At 47.6% G+C, this 11,911-nt stretch overlaps 1 protein-coding gene across 1 annotated transcript; it reads left to right on the top strand.

Annotated features, from left to right (window-relative positions):
* The first annotated feature begins 5,717 nt into the window (after positions 1 to 5,717).
* On the top strand, positions 5,718 to 6,662 carry LOC102448876 (olfactory receptor 8D1-like). Its single transcript, XM_006116949.4, has one exon. The coding sequence runs from the start codon at positions 5,718 to 5,720 to the stop codon at positions 6,660 to 6,662; it is 945 nt and encodes a 314-aa protein (XP_006117011.2).
* Positions 6,663 to 11,911: the final 5,249 nt, after the last annotated feature.

The following is an 11,911-nucleotide window of genomic DNA, read 5'->3' as shown; positions in this document are numbered from 1 at the left end:
CCCAGAATGATGTTTGCTTTTTTTTGCAACAGTGTCATGTTGTTGACTCATATTTAACCTGTGGTCCATTATGACCTCTAGATCCCTTTCTGCAATACTCCTTCCTAGACAATCACTCCCATTCTGTATGTATGAAACTGATTGTTCCTTCCTAAGTGAAGTACTTTGCATTTGTCCTTATTAAGTTTCGTCCTATTTACTTCAGACCATTTCTCCAGTTTGTCCAGATCATTTTGAATTATGACCCTGTCCTCCAAAGCAGTTGCAACTCCTCCCAGCTTGGTATAATCTACAAACTTTATGGCTTTGTCTAGACTGGCATGATTTTCCAGAAATGCTTTTAACGGAAAAGTTTTCCGTTAAAAGCATTTTTGGAACAGAGCGTCTAGATTGGCACGGATGCGTTTCTGCAAAAGCACTTTTTGTGGAAAAGCGTTTGTGCCAATCTAGACACGCTTTTCCGGAAAAAAGCCCCGATCGCCATTTTCGCGATTGGGGCTTTTTTGTGGAAAACAAATCTGAGCTGTCTACACTGGCCCTTTTGCGCAAAAGGACTTTTGCCCGAACGGGAGCAGCATAGTATTTCCGCAAGAACACTAACAATCTTACATGAGATCGTCAGTGCTTTTGCGGAAATTTGAGCAGCCAGTGTAGACAGCTGGCGAGTTTTTCCGGAAAAGTGGCTGATTTTCCAGAAAAACTGGCCAGTCTAGACACAGCCTATAAGTGTACTCTCTATGCCAATAGTTAAATTGCTGATGAAGATATTGAACAGAACTGGTCCTAAAACGACCCCTGCAGAACCTCACTTGTAATGCCCTTCCAGCAGGACTGTAAACCGTTAATAACTACTCTCTGAGAACAGTTATCCAGCCAGTTATGAACCCACTTTATAGTTGCCCCATGTAGGTTGTATTTCAGTGGTTTATTTATTAGCCTGGTGGTTAGGGCATTCTACGGTGTTTGGGGGCATTGAGTCTCAAGAGGAGAGTGAAGCTAGGTCTTCCACTTCCCATGTGAATGCTCTAACCATTGTACTACAGGATAGTGTAGGCGGTAAGGCTCTCTCTTTCCTCAGTTTCCCTCCAGCACCCACTCCTCTTGGAACTTTGCAAAAACCAAATTTTTGTTTCAAGGAATGAGAATATTTTTGTGCTGCCATTATATCGATATTATTATAGTCCCTCCTCTCCTCCTGTGTTATCTATTTATTGTGTGAGCAGCAGAAAGCCTGCCAGAACACCCAGTATGTAGCCTTCCTACTCCAAACTCTTTCCCCCTTCCTAGCTCTTGGCTGTAGCACCAGAGGAGAGGGGGAAGAAAAGACCCCTGGTGGCCAGGGGAGACTGAGGGGAGAGAAAATTGCCCTGGCTGCTGGGGGGAGAGTGAAGGGAGTGAAAAGGCCCCTGCTGGATGGGATCCCCCAATCTGAACCTCTCCTCACTCCCCCACCTCCAGTGTCCTACACCCCCCCACACATCCCCATGGCCCTGCCCTGAGTCCCGCACCCCCCACGCTGCCAGCCCCTGCCCTGAAGGACACGGGCAAATACACAAAGTGGGGAAGGGGCGCATAATTAGGTCATTATAATTCTTAATTGCTGTAGCATATGCAAAAGGATGGGCTCCAAATAGGGCTACTGACAGGAGTGTGGGGACAAAAGGGGCAACTGCCCCAAAACCCAGTGATTTAAAAGGATCTGGTGCTCCTGGCCACTGCTACTGTGGCAGTGCTGGAACCCTGAGCCCTTTAAATCGCCACCGGAGTCCTATGTGGTGCGCTCCGGGTGGCACTAAGGGCTGGCAGGTGGAAGTGTGTGGCATGGTCTGAGCAGTGCTGAGGATTGGCTGCCCCCAGCCCTGCTCCTTCCACCCACGATCCGCCCTTCTGGAAGCTCAGGGTCCCCCTCCCCTTGCCAAGAGGCCCAGCAACTCTGTCAGCCCCTTTGGCACCATTTATCTGCGCCGAGGCAGGACCACGTCAACCTCAGCCAGGCATGTCTCGGCCTGTGCTTACAATTGGTGGGTCTCACCCCAGCTGCCGTGTCCCTACTGCACTGCACAGACCTTCTCTCTCAGGGCTGAGGCGTGAGCTGGGTCTGCACAGCAAAGGTGGCCACCCTGGGTCCCGAGTCGCAGCAGGCTCTGAGTCACCCCTCTAGCAGGGCCTAGGTCTTGCTCATCCAAGCCAGACTGGTCTGGGGGTGGCCAGAAGGGAGGCTGAGTCTATGTACTGTCCCAACATACTCTCAGTGACTTGCCCAGGGCTACACACATAGTTTATGGTAGAGGCAAGAGTTGCAGCCTGGTTCTCTAAGGCCCTATGCAAACATCCTAACTACAAGGCCAGCCTCCGTGTCTGTCACATTTTAACTCATTCTCCTAGGATGCTAGGGGAAAAACAGGTGAGGCATTAAAAACCTTTTACATGAGCCTATACATTTGCTCTGTATTTTCAACTTCAGGTGTAACCTCTCTAGTCTGGCACCCTTAGGACCTAACCAGTGTTGAACCAGAGAATTTGCTTGACCATGGGAAGTAAATATTGTCTTGCAGTATCACCAACACATCCACTGCTTGCTGGGCTCTGAGGCTATGTCACACCCATGTTAAGTGGACATCTGGATAACTAAAATCATACCGGACCACAGATGTTGCCGGACCAGAGAGGTTCAACCTGTACAAAGAGAGGAAGATAATTGCCAGCAATTAGTGTCTGCGCTTCTGCATTCTGGGCACAGGTTCCAAAGTCCCAGATCCCCAAGAGGAATCTCCAGTGGATGTAACTCCCAAACCAGTGATTAAATCCCTTGTTGTCTCCTGTAGGTAAATTGGAGAAGCACTGAGGTCCGTCACCATTGCCTAATGCCCTGCATCCTAGGGGGACCATTCTGCAGTGAGTGTCAGCCATAGAACAAGGAGGATTGGTACCAGTCCCCCCTGCTTTGGGTTGAGGTTGGGAGCTTCTGTGCGTCACCCTCATGTCTTAGAACAGCAGTGAGGGCTCCCATACTGTGAGGAAACAGGTGAGTTTCGGAGACTTTGGCACAGCCCTTTTTGCCTAAATTACATGCTGAAGAATTGAGCTAGGAAGCGAAATTGTCCAGTTAGCCTTTCTATTTTGAGTTCCTGCTGACTTTTCTGTTTGTTCTCATCCTGTTCATATTGGATTTGAACTATTTCCATATACGTTCTCTCTGTCTCTCTCTCCCCTGCAGCATCCGTTCTGCATTTAATTGTAGTCTGGAGAGTCTATTTTCTCCAGATTCTGTGGACAATGGAGCCTCAAAAGGACCCCAAAAAGCATCTGCCCTGCATGCGTTTTGTTATAATCCAGGAAAAGGGATTTTAACTCCTCTGCCTTTCCCACCCAGCATAATATGCAGCCATCTGAGTGCAAGTCTTAATTTTTTGGGGGATCTATATGGCATATGTTTCTTCTCTCATCTTGTCCCCCTGCTTCTGTTCTGTGTCCCCCACCTGAAAGAAGCAAACAGAAAACCACAAACTGGTTCCTGCCTCCGCTGCTGAGACTATTGAAGGAGTAAACCACTGTTCAAAGAGCAAACTTTAGGGAAATCCTGCTTCATAGAGTCAGAGACTCATAGAATCATAGGGATGGAGGAGACCTCAGGAGGCCAGCAAGTCCAACCCCAACTAAAGCATCCCAGCCAGGGTTTTGTCAAGTGAGATCTTAAAAAACGTCTAACGATGGAGATTCCACCACTTCCTAGGGAACCCATCCCAGTGCTTCACTGCTCTCTTAGTGAAATGTTTTTTTCCTAATATCCAACCTAGACCTCCCCCACGGCAACTTGAGACCATCGCTCCTTGTTCTGCCATCGTCACCACTGTGAACAGCCTCTCTCCATCTTCTTTAGAACCCCCTTCAGGTAGTTGAAGGCTGCTTTCAAATCCCCTCTCACTCTTCTCTTCTGTAGACTAAATAAACCCACATCCCTCAGCCTCTCCTTGTAAGTCCTGTGCTCCAGTCCCCTAATAATTTTTGTTGCCCTCCGCTGGACTTTCTCCAATGCAGCCACATCCTTTCTGTAATGGAGGGGGGCAGAACTGGATGCAGTACTCCAGATGTGAGCTCACCTGTACCGACTAGAGAGGAATAATCACTTCTCTAGATCTGCTGGCAATGCTTCTCCTAATGCACCCCAATATGCCGTTAGTCTTTTTGGCTACAAGGGCACCCTGTTGACTCCTATCCAGCTTCTCATCCACTGTAATCCCTAGGTCCTTCAACTGCATCGAGGTCACAGACTCACTGCTCTGGAATGTACACCAGAACCTGACGGGCTTCAAACCTGCAAGGGCTTAAACTTTTATTCATCCCCCAAAGTCGGCTCTATGGCCGTTACCTGAGAATGAGCTCTCCTTTTTGTGAGTGGGAAACTCCTGGAATCCCAAGGGCCATGATTTTACAGCCCACCAGAACTGTAAACCTAACCGTGGTTGTTCAGGTGCAGATCCAGTATAATATAACTAAAAATCATCATGTGGCAAGTTTAGAGTCAGTAAATTATCAGATCCAGTGAATACTAAGCATGCTGCCTGGTAGAGATCTTGTGATTCAGTCTAGGCAAATGGAGGTGTTACCTCTTGAGGTCGCTTCCAGTTCTAGTATTCTGTGATTCTATGATTCTGCTGATGAAAGAGACAAGGTACAAGAGTTCTTCTTCAGGTGTAGCTCCGGAACACGTCTCCTTCAATTACCGAGGTTGGTGCAATGAAAAATATTACCTCACTCACCTTGTGTTCCTAAGTATATTACGTCAACACCGTTAGCTTTGTCAACCAAACATTTGATCTCATCAAAAGACAATATCAAGTTTGTTTGACAAGACTATTTTCCATAAAATGATGCTGGAGGTCATAAATAATCATAGAATCACAGAGTACTAGAACTGAAAGGGACCTCGAGAGGTCATCAAGTCCAGTCTCCTGCCTTCACAGCAGGACCAAGCACCCGCTAGATCATCCCTGATAGATGTCTATCCAACCTGCTCTTAAATAGCTCCGCCAGCTTCCCTGCCCTGCTGTCTTCAGGCTCTGGTGCCCCATGAGCTCCACTGCCTCACTGGCCCAGCTGGCTCGTTCCGCTCTGAGCTGCCAGCTATCTCTGCCACTGGGGCTCTCTAGTTCTGTGACCTCCATAGTCTTGCTGGACCACGGATGTTGCCAGACCAGAGAATTCTGGACCACAAAGGTTCAACCTTGTACTTAACCTTAAAGTTCTTGAATTTCCATAGGCTTGTTTACACGCCTAAACTGATTCTTTCTCAGCCTTTGTTACTAGTTAGACCCTTTTCTCCTGCAGCTGTCTGAAACACTCATTCCTCTTCCTTTCAGATGGTTCCCTTCCCTCTCAAAGAACCATTGTATTCTTGTTGCACCTCGTGGATAAAACAGGAATTTGTCCCTCGCCAAATCTGCCTTAATACACAAATGACCCCATCAATCAAGCCCAGAAATTTGTGGTCTAACCAGAGTGCACCGTGGGGGAGCACTTTCCTTTGCTTTGTTTTGTTGAACGGTCCAGTCCACAGTGATGGTGTCATGCGGCCCCTGAATTTCAGGCTGCTTCACAAGAAAAACCACATCACTTCCCCAAATTCCATCAGTGCTGCGTGAATGAAAATATCCGAGATGGGGCTGACCCTGTTTCTCTGCATCTCTTTTCCCTCAGAGCAACCACGTGTGATTACAATGGAGGAGAGAAATTGGACCCTTGTCACAGAGTTTGTTTTTGTGGGATTCACGGATCAACGAGACCTGCAGGTCCCCCTCTTCCTGGTGTTCCTAGCAATCTATGTGATCACCCTGGTGGGGAATCTTGGGATGATCATGCTAATCAGGGCGGATCCCCAACTCCACACTCCCATGTACTTCTTCATCAGTAATTTGTCCTTCTTAGACATCTGTTATTCCTCCTCCATCACCCCCCGGTTGCTGTCAGACCTCTTATCAGAGAGGAAAGTCATTTCTTATGCTGCCTGCCTTACGCAGTTTTATTTTTATGCAGTCTTTGCCACCGCTGAGTGCTACCTCCTGGCCGTGATGGCGTACGACCGATACGTGGCCATCTGTAACCCGCTGCTCTATGTCGCTGTCATGCCCCACAGAGTGTGTGCTCTCCTGGTGGCTGGCTCGTATCTTGCGGGGGTTCTGAATTCCCTGGTGCATACAAGTGTTGCCCTTCGGCTGTCCTTCTGTGGCCCAAATGTCATCAACCACTTTTACTGCGACGGTCCCCCTCTCTACGCACTGTCCTGCACCGACACCCACCTCAATGACATTGTGATGTTTGTGTTTGTCGGCTTCAATATGATTGTGACTAACTTGACCATCCTCATCTCGTACATCTACATCCTGGCCACCATCCTGAGGATCCGCTCAACCGAGGGCAGGCGCAAAGCCTTCTCCACCTGTGCCTCCCACCTGACGGCTGTCGCCATCTTCTACGGAGCAGCGGGGTCCATGTATTCACGACCCAGTTCCAGGCACTCACAGAACCTAGATAAAGTGGCCTCCGTGTTCTACACAGTGGTGATCCCCATGCTGAATCCCCTAATCTACAGCCTGCGGAACAAGGAGGTGAAGGGCACCCTAAAAAAATGTTTGATGAGAAAAGATTTTTCCTCCCACTTCTGAGAACATGCCTCTTGGTTAATCTAAAGGGTAAATTTGTACCCAAATTTTAGAATAGACACTGAGAGAGCAAAGTTAGAATCAGTCTCAATATATATTACATCAGCCTTTTAGCGATTTAGTTGTAATCACATAAAAAAAGAGATACTTTAAGATCTATTTGGCCTAAAACCATGTTGATTGGCATTGATTATATTGCCATATTTTAACTAACAGAGTCCTGAAGCTGGGTCATCCCATTTACTATTTTTAAATATTGGCATAACAGTATTTTTTTCCAATCTTCTAGAATTTCCCTGGTATTTCAAGACTTATTGAAAATCAACATTAAAGGTTCAGAAAGCTCCTCAGCCAGCTCTTTAACAACTCTTGGATACAAGGTTTTTGGATCTGTTGATTTAACAATGTCTCATTTGGGCAAAGAGAGATTTTAGGCTATGTCTACACTATGAGTTTTGCCAGAAGAGGTAATGCAAATGAAGTATGGATTAGCATTTTCTTGCACTTCATTTGCATACTGTCTTCTGATCCGTTTTTGAGTTAGGGGTTTTTATGCAAAAACAAGCAGTGTGGACATTTCCTTTTTGGACAAAACCCCCTTTTTGTGCAACATCCTTATGCCTCAAAAAAGGAGGTATACCGATCTTGCACAAAGAGGGGTTTTGGCACAAAAAGGAAATGTCCACACTGCTTGTTTTTGCGCAAAAACCCCTAGCGCAAAAATGGATCAGAAGAGAGTATGCAAATGAAGTGTGAGAAAATGCTAATCTGTGCTTCATTTGCATTGTATCTTCCGGCAAAACTCGTAGTATAGACGTAGCCTTATATATCTTTACGCTTTTGGACATGAGTGGCTAGCCAGAAATTTTGGGCTCTTGTGGGCTGTGCTAGCTAGGAAAAAACATTGATGATGGAGTCTGGTCCCACCCCAAAGGCTGTTAAGGAAACTAAGCAATGATGAGATAACAGGAAACATCCTCTCCTGGATCAGTAATTGGTTAAAAGATGGGGGTGGGGGAGGGAAGGGCAGTTTTAGACAATAGGTTTTCACAATGGAGGAAGATAAAAAGCAGCATCCCTCAAGGTTCTATATTGGGACTTCTTCTATTCAACATAATGATCTGGAAAAGGGATTGCACCGTGAAGTGGCTAAGTTTGCTGATGATATATAAATAAGCTAGCTAAGTCCAAAGCAACTGCAGGGAGTTACAGGGGATCTCACAAAACTAAGTGACTGGGCGACAAAATGGCAGATGAAATTCAATGTTAAATGCAAAGTAACGCACAGTGGAAAAAATAATCCCAACTATACCTATATAGTTATGGGTTCTGAATGAGATGTTACCACTCAAGAAAGATCTCAGTCATTTATTTCTCTGAAAATGTATATTCTGTTAGGAAAGGCACAGAACATAAGACAGAACGAATCACTATATAAATCCATGCCCACACCTTGAATACCCTGTCCAATTTGCTTGCCTCATCTCAATCAGAATATCTTGAAATTGGAAAACCAAGGGCAACAAAGATGATACAGGATCTATATTAGGAGAAAGCAAACATTTTAGAAAACACTAAAGGGTGGAGGATATGATAGAGGTCTATATAACCATGAATGTTGCTGGAAAATGAATATAGGAGTGCTCTTTGCCCTTTCATATAATACAAAAACCAGAGGGCCATTCAATCAAATGAGTAGGTGATTTAATAGAAACAAGAGGGAAAACTTCCTCACATAATGACCACCTAACTTGCGGAACTCATTGCTGTGGGAGGTTGTGATGATTAAAAAGTCTACATGGGTTCAGAAAACAGCTGGCCAAGTTCATGAAGGCAAGGCCTGCTGTGGGTTTTAGCCAAGGTGATCAAGAATGGAATCCCATGCTTGTGACCGTAAGCCTCTGTGAGCCTGAAGCCAAGAGGATAAAAACCCGCAGCAACCCTGGGTGGCTCTCAGGTAATGCGGTAGTGGAAGGGCCGGGAGCTGCAAGCCCTTGGCTATGTTTTTAATTCAAAGCCTCTGGCCCCAGACAACTCTGGGGGGAAGCTGGTCCCCAGCTCCTTCCCTTTCTACACCAAGCCCCACCGCTTCTGATGGTTGGAACCAGCCCGTGACCACGTCTCAAAATTCATTAAGTGGCCTCTCAATGAAAATTATTGCCCACCCCTGCTCGAGGTCTTGCCTGGGTTCATAGCTGAGGTGGCTAATTGTGCCTATGGCTACACAGCTTCCTTCTGGAAAGGGTCACAATGAAATAAGCAGGATCAGGCTGCTAGGTGGAGACCTCTCAGCTCAGTTTGACCATTAGGCTCCTCGAAACACCTCAGGGAGGGAGTCCGGGTTCCCAATGGGTCTCGTGCGCTTAAATCCCTCGGGTGCATTTGCAAAATCCCATCCTGAGAAAACAGATTCCCTCGTGTTGAACGTGCAGGACTGTGAGTGACAAAACCTTTCTCCTCAAACGGGACACACGCCTCTGCTACACGCCGCATCCCCTGTTCTCGACATAAAATAAGAGCCAACAAGACCAAAGCCATCTTGATAGCCCCCACAAGGCCCAGTTAAACCCCTGTGGAGGATGGCAGCACGTACACCAGGCCTTCTGCCAAACCTTCTCTCCCAGGATGCCGAGTTTTAGCCTGATGAACTGACTTGCTCAGAAGAGGTGAAGGGCATAGTGCTAAGCAGAGAAGGACAATCGCCTGGAATACTTACTTGCATAAATGGAAGAGATTCAACATGTGGTGTCAGACAAACAGCCCAGGGCCACTACTGCCCTCTTACCACTGATATTAGGGGGGAATGGTGGAGTTGAAGAAACCTGGCCTATCACTTAGCCCAGTCAGGACACACTATGTGGCAGTTACCGCTTTTCACCACAAGGTGGAGGGGGTGTCTATGTTTGCCCACCAAATAATTTCTGAAGGGTATCAGAGATGTCGTACCTGAAATACCAGTCCTTACCCCATCTCGGGGCTCCAACCTGGTACTACAATGTCTTGCTGGGCCTCTGTTTGAACCGTCTGTGACGTGTTCTCCGGTGCATCTCTCAGTGACAGTGGCCCTCATGTCTGCCTACTGAGTGGGAGAGCTAGGGACCCTCATGGAATGGCAAAAAAAGGCTGTAGGCCAAGCCTCAGATGCAGGAGCCAAAAGTGTGAAGAGGTGCTATGTTGGGGCCAATGTTCCCTCACATTTTTTCCATCGATGTGCAGAATACATTTTGTTCGGTGCACTGAAGCACTGCAGATGTGTATCGCCAATAGAAACACACGCTGCCAGCTGTGGAGTGTATTTGAATCTCTCCTGGGTGACCACCCAAGCGCTTAGCTTACAGGGGACACTGGTAGGGGGCCATATTCCGGACTATGCTGACGTTAGTTATGATTTCCACAATGGAATGGGAGGGGGCATAATGGGTGAGGGCTGAGGCGGGTAGGGATAACTTTAAGGGAGCATGGCTGGACTCTCAGGGAGTGCAGTCCTGTAAGCCGTGCTTCAGATAAGGGTTTGGCTCTGCTGGCCAAGGTCACAGGACTTGTACAGCGTGAGTGGTGGATAAGGGAGGCCGTGATAATGTCACATGGGCAGGCCTGCTCAGAGTGCCAGGGATAGAACAGCAGTGATGTTCATTAACAGGATGAGTAGCGAGTTTGCCAGCTCTCTGAGGCGTGTAGGTTGAGATACTAGGGTTTCCAGACAGCTTCTCAAAAAATAGCGAACATGGCGGGAAAAAAATTGGTTGAACAACAAACAAACAAACCCACAGGGACCAAAGTTGTTGAGCCAAAAAAAAAAAAAAGTTTCAAAGGTTTTAATGCAACAAGCAAGTGCTACTTATGTCACACACCAGTGTATGACTCTGAGGCATCATTCATTGGGGGTGCCTTTGTCTCAGAGGCTACATCTAGACTGCAGGCTGCTTTTGGAAGAGATCTTCCAGAAAAGCATACTTTGAAAGACAGCGTCCACACAGCAAAGGCTGTGTCTACACTGGCATGAATTTCCGGAAATGCTTAAAACAGAATAGTTTTCGTTATAAGTATTTCTGGAAAAGGAGCGTCTATATTGGCAGGCTGCTTTTCCGGAAAAGCCCTTTTTCCGAAAAAGCGTCCGTGGCCAATGTAGATGCGCTTTTCCAGAAAAGAGCCCCGAGCGTCATTTTTGCGATCGGGGCTTTTTTCCGGAAAAGACTACTGGGCTGTCTACACTTGCCCTTTTCTGGAACAGTGTTCCGGAATAAGGACTTATGCCCGAGCGGGAGCAGAATAGTTTTTCTGGAATAGCGGCTGATTTTGTACAGTAGAGCATCGTTGCTTTTCCGGAAATTCAAGGGCCAGTGTAGACAGCTCGCAGCTTATTCCGGAAAAGCGGCTGATTTTCCGGAATAAGTGGCCCAGTGTAGACACAGCCCAAAGGTGCAATGAAAAAGCGATGTGTTGTGTTCAAAAGATAGCGTCCACATTGATTGGACACTATCTCACATTGAAGTTGTGATTAATCTGGACGGAGTGACCACCAGGGCACCTGTGTTATTTCCTGGAGGCCTCTTTTTGCGAAAGAACTCCCTCTTCTGTGTCCATACACGCCTTTTTCCGAAAAAGGCTTCTTCCTCGTAGAATGAGGTTTACCGTCGTCGGAAAAACCCCTCCGTTCTTTTGACTTTCTGTCAAAAGAATTCAATGGCAGTGCGGACTGTGGGGAATCATTCATTGGGGGTACCATGGTCTAGACAGCAGGCTTCTTTTGGAAGAAGAGTCCAAAATGGCTGTTTTTCTGGAAAAATGCTGCAGTGTAGACACACTCTGAGATCGCTGGATGAAGGGTGCTATGTAAGAGTTCAGAGCCATTGTGGATTACTGGGAGGTGGCAGGGCTATTGTGACAGGCAGAGGATGTGAGGTTCAGGACTCTAGTGTACTACAGATTGGACATCCCTGGTCCATCACCCTGGGACCTGACTGGTCCCGGACAAGGGATTTTGCCAGATCAGGGGAGGCCATTTCTGGCCCTCCAGTTCTCCTGGTGGCCTCAACCTCCCCACTGGCTCCCCCCCTGCCACCACCCAACTGCCTCACCAGCAGCCTGCTGCCATGCCAGGTTCCTGGCCCACCAGCCCTTCCACGGCAGCCTGGGGTCTCACCACCAGGGCTCCCAGCTCCTCTGTAGCTGACCGCTGCCCCACCGGAGTCCGCTGGTGCTCCAGGCACTCTGCATCCGTGGCTGGGCTCCTGGCCGCTGGTCCCCCTGCA

Source organism: Pelodiscus sinensis, chromosome 5, assembly GCF_052426305.1.
Source record: "Pelodiscus sinensis isolate ZL-2025 chromosome 5, ASM5242630v1, whole genome shotgun sequence".
In the NCBI taxonomy this organism is placed as follows: Eukaryota; Metazoa; Chordata; order Testudines; family Trionychidae; genus Pelodiscus; species Pelodiscus sinensis.
Note: the sequence above shows the minus strand (reverse complement) of the source record. Positions and strands in the feature narration are given on the sequence as shown.